We start from the raw sequence: 14976 nt of genomic DNA on the forward strand, positions 1-14976 counted from the left end.
TCCACCATGTGGCTGTAAAGTGACGCTCATTGTTATGCAAAGGAACAGTGAAGCACTCCCAATACTAATAGTACACAAATTTGAGCGAGATCACCCTGAGGAGGGTCGCTGAGGCAGACAGAGAGCGCATGCTGCGTGAAAGCCAGCACAAACCAGGGGCCTATGCTGCCATGCTCATGGAGGCAATGCTCCCGGAGTACCTGATGATAGCCTGGCGCGGAAAAGTGTGCTACCACGGAGCACCCAATAAGGCAGCTCTCCCCAGGAACCTCATGCGGAGGCTTTTCGATTACCTGCAGGAGAGCTTCTCGGAAATCTCCCAAGAGGATTTCTGTTCTATCCCCATATATATTGACCTTCTTTTCAACTAGTAACTATTCCTGCTCCATTAAAAATAAATGTTAACATGTTTAAAGCACTTACAGACTGATCCTTCCCCTGATTCAGGGTCCGGGGTAACGGCTGGGGAGGGTTGGTAGGGGATCTCAGTGAGGGTGATGAAGAGATCCTGGCTGTCTGGAAAATCAGCGTTGTAAGCGCTGTCGACTGCCCCCCCATCCTCATCTCCTTCCTCATCTTCCCCGTCTGCGAACATCGCCGAGGAACTGCCCGTCAACACTATCCCATCGTCGGAGTCCACGCACACTGGTGGGGCAGTGGTGGCAGACCCACCGAGAATGGCATGCAGTGCCTCGTAGAACCGGCATGTCTGGGGCTGGGCTCCGGAGCATCCGTTTGCCGCTCTGATTTTTTGGTAGCCTTGTCTCAGCTCCTTGACTTTCACGTGGCACTGCATTGCATCCCGGCTGTATCCTCTGAGTGCCATGGCTTTGGAGACCTTCTCGTAGGTCTTTGCATTCCGTTTGTTGGAGCGCAGCTCCGAAAGCACAGACTCATCGCCCCACACAGCAATGAGATCCAAGACTTCCTGGTCAGTCCATGCTGGGGCCCTCTTTCTAGTCTCAGATTCCCTGGACTCCTCTGCTGGAGAGCTCTGCATCGTTGCCAGTGCTGCTGAGCTCGCCACGACGTCCAACCAGGAAATGAGATTCAAACTGGCCAGACAGGAAAAGGAATTCAAATTTCCCCAGGGCTTTTCCTGTGTGGCTGGTCAGAGCATCCAAGCTCGGACTGCTGTCCAGAGCGTCAACAGAGTGGTGCACTGTGGGATAGCTCCCGGAGCTACTAAGGTCGATTTGCATCCACACCTAGCCTAATTCAACATAGCCATGTCGAATTTAGCACTACTCCCCTCGTCAGGGAGGAGTACAGAAGTTGAACTAAAGAGCTCTCTATGTCGAATTAAATAGCTTCGTGGTGTGGACGGGTGCACAGTTAATTCGAATTAACGCTGCTAAATTCGAATTAAAGTCCTAGTGTGGACCAGGCCTAGTACTGGACCCAAGACTGACCCCTGTGGGATCCCACTAGATACACCCTCCAGTTTGATGACAAACCATTGATACCCACTCTTTGAGTGAAATCTTCAACCAGTTGTACACCCATCTTACAGTAATTTCATCTAGACACTGCTTGTCCCTAGCTTGCTTATGAGAATATCATGTGAGACTGCATCAAAAGTTTTACTAAAATCAAAATATATAGAATCATAGATTATTAGTGTTGGAAGAGACCTCAGGAGGCCATCTAGTCCAACCCCCTGCTCAAAGCAGGACCAAACACAAATAAATCACCCCTGCCTGGGCTTTGTCAAGCCGGGGTATCTTGATTATCACTACAGAAGATTTTTGTCTATTAATTAGCCTCTTAGAGTTGATAAGACAAGTCCCACCTTTTCATGCTGTATTTTAAAGAATCCTTAGGGAGGTGGTGGAACCTCCTTCCTTAGAGGTTTTTAAATGTCAGGCTTGACAAAGCCCTGGCTGCGAAGATTTAGTTGGGAATTGGTCCTGTTTGAGCAGGGGGTTGGACTAGATGACATCCTGAGGTCCCTTCCAACCCTGATAGTCTATGATTCTAAGTTGAAAATGAAGAGGCAGAGAGAGAGAGAGACATGATGGAGAAAGATGACATCTTAGAGAGGAATATGAGATGTTACAGAGATGGAAGTTTGGGATGTTAGGGAGAAAGGATAAAAAGTTGGGCTGGATATGGAATAGAAATGTATAGGGGCGCTGTACCAATCCTCCACACAAGCCTCACAGGGTCTCCCTCAATACTGCTGATGCAGGGAAGGGATCAGAGTAGGGGAAGCAAGTGTAAGAAATAGCAAGAAAGATATCAAGATCTCATTGAGGGAATATGGCTACCATTTGTGAATAATAATCATAATTTAGAAGGCTGGAGAGACCTCTGGCTGATGCTGCATGTGCAGGTAGCAGCTGTAGCCAGGGGCAATCCTTTCCATCCGCATGCAGTAAGATAAATGTGAACATTTCTCTGAAATAGTAGAGCCATACTCCATTTAACCATGTTTTTTGTCATCTTGATATTAGACTCTTACAGCATGCTGGGAGGCATAAGTAGTGATTAGGGTGCAGACCCACAAGGATAATGAGGCACGTACGTCCCAGTTTTGGCTCCATAGAAATCCACAAGATTCCTGGCAAACTTGGTGAGCACTTACATTTTAGAGATAAAAGTTTTGCCCTCTCAGCATGCACACTGCTACCTCACTCTAGGCATCTAGATGGGTATCTCCCACCCAGTGAAAGCCACAGAGTGAGGGAAGATGAGTGTTTGGGCCCTGCACACAACATAGGTGGGCAATCCAGTAAGTGTGCTCAGTCACCCATTGGATCAGGTGGGTCCTTTCAAATCCAGCGGTAGGACGTGGTGGTAGTGCCCTTATAACTTTTTGCCTAGTGGTTAGAGCACTCACCTGAGATGTGGGAGCCCCAGCTACCACAAAGGGATAAAAGATTTGAAAAGAGCATCTCCCACCTCTCAGGAGAATCCTGACCACTGACCTATGGGATACTCTGATGTGGGGCTCCCTCCATCTCTCCAGTTGAAGCTGTTCCATTTGGAGCAGGAGGACTGGACCACAGAGTCAATCCTTCTCATTGTGGCCCAATGACTATGACTGTGGATAAACGCCTATAGTCATTTCTCCCAGTCCTCCCCCCCACAGCTCTCCCTCTGCCCCCACAACAAAGTACAACAGCCGAGCACATGGTTCTCCTGCCCCTACACACACACACACCAGCAGAACAGAGGCTCTTCCCCCCACCCCACAGGACAGCGCATGACTCTGGCTCCCTCCCCCTACACCCACACACAGAATGCGGGGAGCACAGCCGTGCCCCCACGTACAACGGGACCGCGCACGGTCCTGCCGCCCCCTGCCCCCGTACAGCGGGGCGCGCACACAGGCTCTCGCACACCGAGGGGACAACGGCACAGATTACATCACCCTCGGGCCCGCAGCAGGGCGCGGCTCCGAGCGGGAACCCCGGCGCCCCATTACCTGCGCTCGCTGGGCCTCAGTCAGCAACGCGCCGCGCCGCCCCGCCCCGCCCCGCATTCAAACGGCTGCCGCGCGAGCCCAGGGGGCGGGGCCTCGGCGGGCCGAACCCCTCCTCCCTGCCCGCCCCCGGCCTGCGAGGGGAAAGAGCGCAACGCCCAGCGGCCCGCGAGCCGGTCGGGTTGAGTGGTGCTTCCCACTAGCCCTCGGCTCGGGCCCGCGAGCGCCGGGCCGGGGATGGCTTGGGGGGCCAGGACAGAGAGGGGCGGGCGGCAAACGGAGCTGAGGGCGGAGATAACGGGGACGGGGTGTGAGGTAAGAGGGGAGGGGCCGGCGGGGGCCGGTCTGTGGCAAGAGGAGACCTTGGGGCGGGTCCGAGTACCCATTTTGTGGTAAGGGGACCGAGCCCCCGTGGTTTGTCACTTGCAGGGGGAAGAAGTGCAATATCTAAGGGCTGGTCTACACTAAATCGGTATAAGATATCTTATATCGATATGTCCGGAGCTCTCCATCGACGCCGCCGCCACGCCGTTGTGGGTGGTTCGGAAATCGATAAGCGGCGCGAGGCCGCGGGATATATGCGTCGATGACGATATATCGATAGAAATCATTCAGGCATAAGAGAGAGAGATCAGCGTCAAGATGAAAGAATAAAGTGAAAGATTGGCCCAAGAGGACAATGAATGGCACCGCCTGGAAAGTACAATTGAAACAATTAGTTTAGGATAAGCTATAGCTATACAGGTGTAAGCACTTCCATACTGGCCAAGGCGGCTCCAGGCACCAGCACAGCAAGCGCATGCCTGGGGCAGCAAGCCGTGGGGGGGTGGCATGTCGGTCACTGTGTGGGTGGCAGTCAGGCACTCTTCGGCACGGGTTTGGCGGTAATTCGGGGATGGGCACACCGAAGGCGCAGGACTGGCAGATCACCTGCAGAAATGCCACTGAATCCGTGGGACCAGCAGACCGCCTGCACGCGTGCTGCCAAAGGCCGCCTGACTGCCGTGCTTGGGGTGGCAAAAAATATAGAGCTGCCCCTGATCCTGGCATAAATGCATCCACAGGATGGAAGAGGGTGGTATTATTTATAAAGCTGTCAATTAATCACAGTTTTAATCACACTGTTAAACAATAGAATACCAATTGAAATGTATTAAATCATAGAATATCAGTGTTGGAAGGGACCTCAGGAGGTCATCTAGTCCAACCCCCTGCTCAAAGCAGGACCAATTCCCAACTAAATCATCGCAGCCAGGGCTTTGTCAAGCCGGACCTTAAAAACGTCTAAGGAAGGCGATTCCACCACCTCCCTAAGTAACCCATTCCAGTGCTTCACCACCCTCCCAGTGAAAAAGTTTTTCCTAATCAACCTATTTTGGATGTTTTTCTACATTTTCATATATATTGTATTATGTGTTGTAATTGAAATCAGTGTATGTTATTCTTGATTACTAGTACTTACACTGTGAAAGATAAACAAAAGAAATAGTATTTTTCAATTCACCTCATACAAATACTGTAGTGCAATCTCTGTGTGGTGAAAGTGCAATTTACAAATGTAGATTTTTTTTGTTTGTTACATAATCACTCAAAAACAAAACAATGTAAAACTTCAGCGCCTACAACTCCAGTCAGTCCTACAACCCAAGCGCTAATACAAACAAGTTTGTTTACATGTACAGGAGATAATGCTGCCCTCTTCTTATTTTCAGTGTCACCAGAAAGTGAGAACAGGCATTTGCATGGCACTTTTGTAGCTGGCATTGCAAGGTATTTACAGGCCAGATATGCTAAACATGAGTATGCACCTTCATGCTTCGGCCACTATTCCAGAGGACATGCTTCCTTGCTGATGATGCTTGTTAAAAAAAATGTGTTAATTAAATTTGTGACTGAACTCCTTGGGGGAGAATTGTATGTCCCCTGCTCTGTTTTACCTGCATTCTGCCATATATTTCATGTTATAGCAGTCTCGGATGATGACCCAGCACAGGTTGTTCATTTTAGGAACACTTTCACTTCAGATTTGACAAAATGCAAATAAAGTATCAATGTGAGATTCTGAAAGATAGCTAAAGCACCCAACCCAAGGTTTAAGAATTCCAACCCTGAGATTCTATGATTCTATGTTACAGTCGCAATCACTTGCCTTTTCACACGCTAGTCTTCCCCCTTTCTGGCTAAACAGCAGTTCTGCTGAAAAGGACCTGGGGATTACAGTGGATGAGTTGCTGGATATGAGTCAGCAGTGTGCCTTTGTTGCCAAGAAGGCTAACGGCATATTGGGCTGCATTAGTAGCAGCATTGCTAGCAGATCAAGGGAACTGCTTATTCCCCTCTATTCATAGAATCATAGAATCATATAATCTCAGGGTTGGAAGGGACCTCAGGAGGTCATCTAGTCCAATCCCCTGCTAAAAGCAGGACCAAACTCAACTAAATCATCCCAGCCAGGGCTTTGTCAAGCCTGACCTTAAAAACCTCTAAGGAAGGAGATTCCACCACCTCCCTAGGTAACCCATTCCAGTTCTTCACCACTCTACTAGTGAAAAAGTTTTTCCTAATGTCCAACCTAAACCTCCCCCTCTGCAACTTGAGACCATTACTCCTTGTTTTGTCATCTGGTACCACTGAGAACAGTCTAGATCCATCCTCTTTGGAACTCCCTTTCAGGTAGTTGAAAGCAGCTATCAAATCCCCCCTCATTCTTCTCTTCTGCAGGCTAAACAATCTCAGTTCCCTCAGCCTCTCCTCATAAGTCATGTGCTCCAGCCCCCTAATCATTTTTGTTGCCCTCTGCTGGACTCTCTCCAATTTATCCACATCCTTCTTGTAGTGTGGGGCCCAAAACTGGACACAGTACTCCAAATGAGGCCTCACCAGTGCTGAATAGAGGGGAATGATCACATCCCTCGATCTGCTGGAAATGCCCCTACTCATACAACCCAAAATGCCATTAGCCTTCTTGGCAACAAGGGCACACTGTTGACTCATATTCAGCTTTTCGTCCACCGTAACCCCTAGGTCCTTTTCTGCAGAACTGCTGCCCAGCCATTCGGTCCCTAGACTGTAGCAGTGCATGGGATTCTTCCATCCTAAGTGCAGGACTCTGCACTTGTCTTTATTGAACCTCATCAGATTTCTTTTGGCCCAATCCTCTAATTTGTCTAGGTCCCTCTGTATCCTATCCCTACCCTCCAACGTATCAACCACTCCTCCCAGTTTAGTGTCATCTGCAAACTTGCTAAGGGTGCAGTCCACACCATCCTTCAGATCGTTAATGAAGATATTGAACAAAACCGGCCCCAGCACCGACCCTTGGGGCACTCCATTTGATACCGGCTGCCAACTAGACATGGAACCATTGATCACTACCCGTTGAGCCCGACCATCTAGCCAGTTTTCTATCCACTTTACCGTCCATTCATCCAGCCTATACTTCTTTAACTTGCTGGCAAGAATACTGTGGGAGACTGTATCAAAAGCTTTGCTGAAGTCCAGAAATAGCACATCCACTGCTTTCCCCTCATCCACAGAGCTGGTTATCTCATCATAGAAGGCAATTAGGTTAGTCAGGCATGACTTGCCCTTGGTGAATCCATGCTGACTGTTCCTGATCACTTCCCCTCCTTTAAGTGGTTCAGAATTGATTCCTTGAGGACCTGTTCCATGATTTTTCCAGGGACTGAGGTGAGACTGACTGGCCTGTAGTTCCCTGGATCTTCCTTCTTCCCTTTTTTAAAGATGGGCACTACATTAGCTTTTTTCCAGTCATCCGGGACCTCCCCCGATTGCCATGATTTTTCAAAGATAATGGCCAATGGCTCTGCAATCTCATCGGCCAACTCCTTTAGCACCCTCGGATGCAGCGCATCCAGCCCCATGGACTTGTGCTTGTCCAGCTTTTCTAAATAGTCCCGAACTACTTCTTTCTCCACAGAGAGCTGATCACCTCCTCCCCATACCGTGCTGCAGAGTGCAGCTGTCTGGGAGCTGACCTTGTCTGTGAAGACAGAGGCAAAAAAAGCATTGAGTACACTAGCTTTCTCCACATCCTCTGTCACTAGGTTCCCTCCCTCATTCAGCAAGGGGCCCACACTTTCCTTGACTTTCTTCTTGTTGCTAACATACCTGAAGAAACCCTTCTTGTTACTCCTAACGTCTCCGGCTAGCTGCAACTCCAAGTATGATTTGGCCTTCCTAATTTCACTCCTGCCTGCCTGAGCAATACTTTTATATTCCTCCCTGGTTATTTGTCCAATCTTCCACTTCTTGTAAGCTGTTTTTTTGTGTTTAAGACGAGCAAGGATCTCACTGTTAAGCCAAGCTGGTCGCCTGCCATATTTACTTTTCTTCCTACACATCGGGATGGTTTGTTCCTGCAACCTCAATAAGGATTCTTTAAAATACAGCCAGCTTTCCTTGATTCCTTTCCCCATCATGTTATTCTCCCAGGGGACCTTGCCCATCAGTTCCCTGAGGGAGTCGAAGTCTGCTTTTCTGAAGTCCAGGGTCTCTGTTCTACTGCTCTCCTTTCTTCCTTGTGTCAGGATCCTGAACTTGACCATCTCATGGTCACTGCCTCCCAGGTTCCCATCCACTATTGCTTCCTCTACTATTTCTTCCCTGTTTGTGAGCAGCAGGTCAAGAAGAGCTTTTCCCCTAGTTGGTTCCTCCAGCAGTTGCACTAGGAAATTGTCCCCTACACTTTCCAGAAACTTTCTGGATTGTCTGTGCACTGCTGTATTGCTCTCCCAGCAGATATTGGGGTGATTAAAGTCACCCATGAGAACCAGGGCCTGTGATCTAGCAACTTCTGTTAATTGCTGGAAGAAAGCCTCGTCCACCTCATCCCCCTGGTCTGGTGGTCTGTAGCAGACTCCCACCACGACATTACCCTTGTTGTTCATACTTCTAAATTTAATCCAGAGACTCTCAGGTTTTTCTGAAGTTTCATACTGGAGCTCTGAGCAGTCATACTGCTCTCTTACATACAACGCAACTCCCCCACCTTTTCTGCCCTGCCTATCCTTCCTGAACAGTTTATATCCATCCATGACAGTACTCCAATCATGTGAGTTATCCCACCAAGTCTCTGTTATTCCAATTACATCATAATTCCTTGACTGTGCCAGGACTTCTAGTTCTCCCTGCTTGTTCCCCAGGCTTCTTGCATTTGTGTATAGGCATGTAAGATAACTCACTGATCGTCCTGGTGTCCCAGTATGGGGCAGGAGCCCTCCCCTCTTGCACTCACCTACTTGTGCCTTCTCCTGATATCCCACTTCCCCACTTACCTCGGGGCTTTGGTCTCCTTCCCCCGGTGAACCTAGTTTAAAGCCCTCCTCACTAGGTTAGCCAGCCTGCTTGCAAAGATGCTCTTTCCTCTCTTCGTGAGGTGGAGCCCGTCTCTGCCTAGCAATCCTTCTTCTTGGAAGACCATCCCATGGTCAAAGAAACCAAACCCTTCTCTCCGACACCATCTGCGTAGCCATTCGTTGATTTCCACGATTCAACGGTCTCTACCCTGGCCTTTTCCTGCCACAGGGAGGATAGATGAGAACACCACTTGCGCCTCAAACTCCTTTATCCTTCTTCCCAGAGCCACGTAGTCTGCAGTGATACGCTCAAGATCATTCTTGGCAGTATCATTGGTTCCCATGTGGAGAAGCAGGAAGGGGTAGCGATCTGAGGGCTTGATGAGTCTCGGCAGTCTCTCCGTCACATCATGAATCCTAGCCCCTGACAAGCAGCACACCTCTCGGCTTTCCCAGTCAGGGCGGCAGATAGATGACTCAGTCCCCCTGAGGAGAGAGTCCCCGACCACCACCACCCTCCTCCTCCTCCTCTTGGGAGTGGTGGTCATGGAACCCCCCATCCCTAGGACGGTGCATCTCATGCCTTCCAATCAGTGGAGTCTCCTTCTGCTCTGTTCCCTCAGATGTATCATCCACTCCACTCTCTGCACTAGTACCTGCGGAGAGAACATGAAAACGGTTGCTCACCTCCATCTGTGTTTCTGGTACATGGACGTTTCTGGTACTCTTCCCTCTTCTGGAAGTCACATGCTGCCAATTATCCTCGCTGGCCTTCTGTCCCCGCTGCGTAGCCTGCTCTGAATCTTCAGAACATTGTGCCCGCTGAAGCTGATCCTGACGTCTATCCAGGAAATCTTCATTTTCTTTTATGGAATGCAGGGTTGATATTCGTTTCTCCAGACCTTGAATCTTCTCTTCCAATATGGAGATCAGCTTGCACTTTGTACAGACAAAGTCGCTTCTATCCTGTGGAAGGAAGACAAACATGGTACATCCTGTGCAGGTCACGACAGTGGATTGCTTAGCATCCATAGTCTCTTCCTTCTAAGAGCTTCCTTACTTGTGGCAGAAGCTAGTCAGAGAATCCTGCGAGAGGGGAGCCTCAGTAGGCTCTCTCCAGGCAAACTCCCAGGCAAACTCCTTCTGTTTGCCTCTCTGCTGCTCAGCTGGTTCGCAGCTGACTGCCTTTTTATAACAGTCAGGCCCAGCCGGAACAAAGCACTCCCAGTTCACACTGGTCAAACAAGCAATCAATCAAGCACACGGTCAAACTGCCAAACTGTCCCCTCAACAGACACTCAGATACTCACCAGCGCAGTCCCCCTAATGCAGCACTTAGCGTACCTCTGCTCAGACAGATCCCAGGCAAACTCCTTCTGTTTGCCTCTCTGCTGTTCGCTGCTCAGCTGGTTCGCAGCTGACTGCCTTTTTATAACAGTCAGGCCCAGCAGCGCAGTCACTATTCAGCACTGGAGAGCCATATCTGGAGTATTGCTCCAGTTTTGGACCCCCCACTACAAAAAGGATTTGGACAAATTGGAGGGAGTCCAACGGAGGGCAACGAAAATGGTCAGGGGGCTGGGGCACATGACTTATGAGGAGAGGCTGAGGGAACTGGGCTTGTTTAGTCTGCAGAAAAGAAGAGTGAGAGGGGTTTTGATAGCAGCCTTCAACTACCTGAAGGGGGGTTCCAAAGAGGATGGAGCTAGGCTGTTCTCAGTGGTGGTAGATGACAGAACAAGGAGCAATGGTCTCAAGTTGCAGTGCGGGAGGTCTAGGTTGGGTATTAGGAAACACTATTTCACTGGGAGGGTGGTGAAGCACTGGAATGGGTTACTTAGGGAGGTGGTGGAAACTCCATCCTTAGAGGTTTCTAAGACCTGGCTTGACAAAGCCCTGGCTGGGATGATTTAGTTGGTGTTGAATCATAGAATATCAGGGTTGGAAGGGACCTCAGGAGTTCATCTAGTCCAACCACCTGCTCAAAGCAAATCCCCAACTAAATGGTCCTGCTTTGAGCAGGAGGTTGGACTAGATGACCTCCTGCTGTCTCTTCCAACCCAAATCTTCTATGATTATGTCCTGCACATGTAGAAATTAGCATTCTTGTACTCTGGCCAGGGGCAGCTCCAGGCACCAGTGTGCCAAGCATGTGCTTGGGGCAGCAAGCCATGGGGGGGCGGCCTGCCGGTCGCCGTGAGGGCAGCAGTCAGGCTGACTTTGGTGGCATGCCTGAGGAAGGTCTGCCAGTCCCGCGGCTTCGGTGGCAATTCGGTGGTGGGGATGCCGAAGGCACGGGACTGGCGGACCTCCTGCAGGCATGCCGCCGAATCCGTGTTAGAATCATAGAATCTCAGGGTTGGAAGGGTTAGGGTTAGGGTTCCGCTCGGCACCCTAGTTACAACCCTAGTTTTTTGTAAACTAGTTTTACCTGCAGTTCCACTAGTGGTGCTGTGTCTGTGGATCATTGGCTCAGGTACAGGGGTGGATCCAGGCCCCAGCATGCCAAGCGTGTGCTTGGGGCAGCATGCCGTGGGGGGCGCTCTGCCGGTCACGTGACAGGCGGCTCTGGTGGACCTCCCGCAGGTGTGCCTGCGGAGGGTCCGCTGGTCCCGCGGCTTCGGTGGAACATCCGCAGGCACGTTTGCAGGAGGTCCACCGGAGCCGCGGGACCAGCGACCGGCAGAGTGCCCCCCGCGGCGTGCTGCCGTGCTTGGGGCGGCGAAATTGTTAGAGCCGCCCCTGCTCAGGTAGCTCCATGAGTTGCTTAACTTCTCTGTATCTTTATGAACAAAGGGAATTGCCCAGGTTATGCCGTATGCTGGGATCCCTCCTATGAGGGCAGAGTGGCTGTAGTCAGGGGCATCTCTAGCTTTTTTGCCGCCCAAGCATGGCAGGCAGGCTGCCTCTGGCAGTATGCCTGCGGGACGTCCCCGGTCCTGCGGATTTGGCGGCATGCCTGTGGGAGGTCCGCCAGTCCCGTGGATTCAGCGTACCTGCCGCCAAATTGCTGCCAAATCCATGGGACCGGCGGACCTCCCGCAGGCAAGACGCCAAAAGCTGCCTGACTGCCGCCCTTGCAGGGACCCGTAGGGCGCCCCCTGCGGCTTGCCACCCCTGGCACGCGCTTGGAGCGCTGGTGCCTGGAGCCGCCGCTGGCTGTAGTGGGGATACTCTAGGGGTTCAGCCCCTTTATGTGAAAGTCGTGGTTAGAGCTGGACCCCAGACTTCACTGCCCTGTGGCCAGGGCCAGTGCAAGGATGTTTCATGCCCTAGGCAAAACTTCCACCTTGTGCCCACCCCCATCCCCGAGCCCCCGCCCTGAGGTGCCCCTCCCGTGGCAGCTCCCTCCTCCACTCTGAGGTGCCCCCACCCCGCACCCTCTGCCCTGAGGCACCCTCCCCCGCCCCAGCTCACCCCTGCCTCGCCTCCTCCCCGAGCACGCCGTCGCTGCTTCACTTCTCCCGCCTCCCAGGCTTGCGGCGCCAATCAGTTTAGGTGCCGCAAGCCTGGGAGGCGGGAGAAGTGAAGCGGCCACGGCATGCTCTGGGAGGAGGCGGGGCAGGGGCGAGCTGGGGCAGGGAGTTCCCCTGCGTGCCCCCCCACCTTACTTGCTGCAGGTGGCCCTCCCCGCGCTCCCCTGCCCCAGCTCCCTCCGCCTAAATGCTGGCGGCGACCGGGGCGGCCGCAGATCTGGCCACTGTGGTCGCTGCTGAAGAAAATGCCACCCCCCAAATCCTAGGTCACCTAAATGGTTGCACTGGGCCTGCCCGTGGCCCGGTGGTTGGGAGTCACTCCTTAGGCAAAAACGAGGCATCCTTGTGGCACCTTAAAGACTAACAAATTTATTTGGGCATAAGCTTTCGTGAGCTACAGCTCACTTCATTGGATGCATGGAGTGGAAAATACAAGCTGGAGTCTGTAGGCTCCTAGAGACTTTTTTAGTGAGAAAACCATGTTGTCAAGCAGAGCCTGGCTGTGGGGAAGGAGGAAGGGAGCGCGCAGGGGGAGTGGGCTGAGGTGGGACTGCCCGACCCAGGGCGGGGCTGGGGGCCAGAAAGGGAGGAGCCGACGGACACGCTGAGCGGGGCGAGTCTCGAAGGCTCCTGGGCGGAAGCTCGCCTGCGGTTGCCGGGTCGGGCTTGGAGCCAAGCCTTGCTGGGATGGTGCCTCCTGGGGAGCCGGGGCCGCTGGCCTGCGGCGGGACCGAAGATCTGGCTGCCCTGGAGGAGCTGGACGAGGCGAGGTTGCTGCAGAATCTGAGCGGCCGCTTCCTGCAGCAGCGGGTCTATGTGAGGGGGGAGCCGGGGCCGGGGCCGGGGCCGGGGCCGGGCTGGGGGGGCCGGGGCTGAGGGGTCTGCCCTCTGGTCTCCCCTAGCTGGGAAATGACTGGAGGGTGGGAGAGCCGACCCCCGCGGGACACCAGGTGGAGGTGGGTGGCGGGCGCTGGAAGTGCGTAAGGGACAGCGGGGGGCAGGAAACCCCGCGGGACTGGGGGGCTGAGGCGGGAGACCAGGGATGGGGGAGTAGGTGACCCCACGGGACATTGGTGGGGTGGGATGAGAGACCAGGAGCGTGTGGGCAGTGCTTAATTTGTGCTGCTAGGGCTGAGCCCCAGCACCCCTATGATTGCAGCCTCAGTTATGCAAATAAAAAATAAAAAAGCTTGAGCCCTGGGGTACCTCTTTCGTTACAAGTACTGTATCTGGTGGTGGAGGGAGACCCAGGGGAACACTGGAGATGTGTTGGGCGGGAGACCCTGTGAGCACTGGGGGGAAGTTGGGGAGGGAGACCCCATGGGACATGGTTTCCTCGCCACTCCTCAGTAGTGTAGTGCAATGGGTCCATGGGGCACTGTGCAATGTTTGCTTACCTGGTTGGTGGGAATTTTCCTTTTACATCAGACATATATTGGGGACATTCTGATTGCGATGAACCCGTTCCAGAGTCTTCCGCTCTACGAGAAACCAGTAAGTATCCCCTCATTCCAGTGTATGGTGTGAGTAGCATGAGTGTGTGGTGTCTCATCCTGAGGTGTGGGGGGGAGTTGCAGGTGGCCCTTCTGGGTGGCGGGCCAGACAGGGAACAGAGTTGTGCACAAGTGCACCCTTTGCTCTTGATGTTTGAATCACATTACTTCCCTGTGAAGTTATATTGTTACCTGTAAGAAATGTGGCTAGTTGGGCTTTTGTAGGAGGCTTTTCCATGTACTTTTGAGTTCCTATTTTTTTTCAAAATGTAGTAAGTCTCATATGGATTTTGTCAGCTGTGTTTTGATTTCTCTGTGTCACCCATGGCTCTAGGCACTTCATCCTATTTGAAACAAAATATTTTAGAATGTTTTAAATCTACAATGTACTCATTGAACTGACCATCCAGTAGTAAAAAACAATCCTGCTTGCAGCAACCCTCACGTCATTCCTCCTGTTTACACCCTACCCTCGCCATCCTACCCACAAATGCTCAAGAACAGAGATGACCTTTGCAATAAGCCAGAGGTTCTAAGCAGGGCAGTGGCATGGGTTCCGGGGCATGTTATGTTTCTAGAAAACTTCATCTGACATATGGTGTATTGTTTGATCTGCTCTATCAAACCCTGGAAAATGTAATCTAAACTACATATTTAAAAAAAAAATAAACCAACAACTTTGATGGCTTCTCCCTCCCTTGTCTCAGTGGCTAGCCGAAGTGAGGAGGGGAGAATTTACCCTCTGTCCCCTAACTGTTCTGGTATTTCACTTTAATTGAATTCTCCCCCTGCTCCCAGGTATCAGAGAAATATCAGAACCATGACAAGGGCACCCTACCCCCTCACATCTTTGCTATTGCTGACAGAGCATACCAGGCCATGCTGGGGCATCTGGCAACAGGACCTCAGAACCAGTGTATCGTCATCAGGTAAGAGAAAACAATTCAAAATATTTGTAAGTCTCCATATCGTGGGACAGTATGGTCTTGTCAGACCAGCATCACTGACAGGGAGAGCAGACGAGATGGAACTATCAACTTTGCACCCTCCAGTCTGTGGCCAGACAAATTAGAGGATTGGGCCAAAAGAAATCTGATGAGGTTCAGCGAGGACAAATGCAGAATCCTGCACTTAGGACAGAAGAATCCCATGCGCTGCCATAGACTAGGGACCGAATGGCTAGGCAGCAGTTTTGCAGAAAAGGACCTAGGGGTTACAGTGGACGAGATGCTGGATATGAGTCACCAGTGTGCCCTTGTTGC

The 14976-nt window shown here is 51.8% G+C and overlaps 2 protein-coding genes across 7 annotated transcripts in view; one reads left to right on the forward strand and one right to left on the reverse strand.

Moving 5' to 3' along the window:
* The window catches only part of ARHGEF39 (Rho guanine nucleotide exchange factor 39), a 70070-nt gene extending 66485 nt beyond the window's left edge, over positions 1-3585 (reverse strand). For 3 of the 6 annotated variants that reach the window (XM_039545061.1, XM_039545066.1, XM_039545060.1), the window contains exon 1: positions 3431-3585. In XM_039545061.1, the coding sequence (XP_039400995.1) occupies positions 3431-3487 (57 nt within the window). In that variant the 5' untranslated portion in view covers positions 3488-3585. Of the gene's footprint in view, positions 1-3376; positions 3406-3430 lie in introns of those variants that run through there. The other 3 variants (XM_039545063.1, XM_039545064.1, XM_039545065.1) reach the window with 3 other exon arrangements.
* A 9243-nt stretch (positions 3586-12828) lies between these two features.
* LOC120408299 (myosin-IIIb-like) overlaps positions 12829-14976 on the forward strand; it is a 121778-nt gene continuing 119630 nt past the window's right edge. The window contains exons 1-3 of the mRNA XM_039545059.1: positions 12829-13037; positions 13650-13715; positions 14513-14643. Of these exons, the coding sequence (XP_039400993.1) occupies positions 12909-13037; positions 13650-13715; positions 14513-14643 (326 nt within the window). The 5' untranslated portion in view covers positions 12829-12908. The remainder of the gene's footprint in view (positions 13038-13649; positions 13716-14512; positions 14644-14976) is intronic.

Source organism: Mauremys reevesii, linkage group 6, assembly GCF_016161935.1.
Source record: "Mauremys reevesii isolate NIE-2019 linkage group 6, ASM1616193v1, whole genome shotgun sequence".
Taxonomy (NCBI): Eukaryota; Metazoa; Chordata; order Testudines; family Geoemydidae; genus Mauremys; species Mauremys reevesii.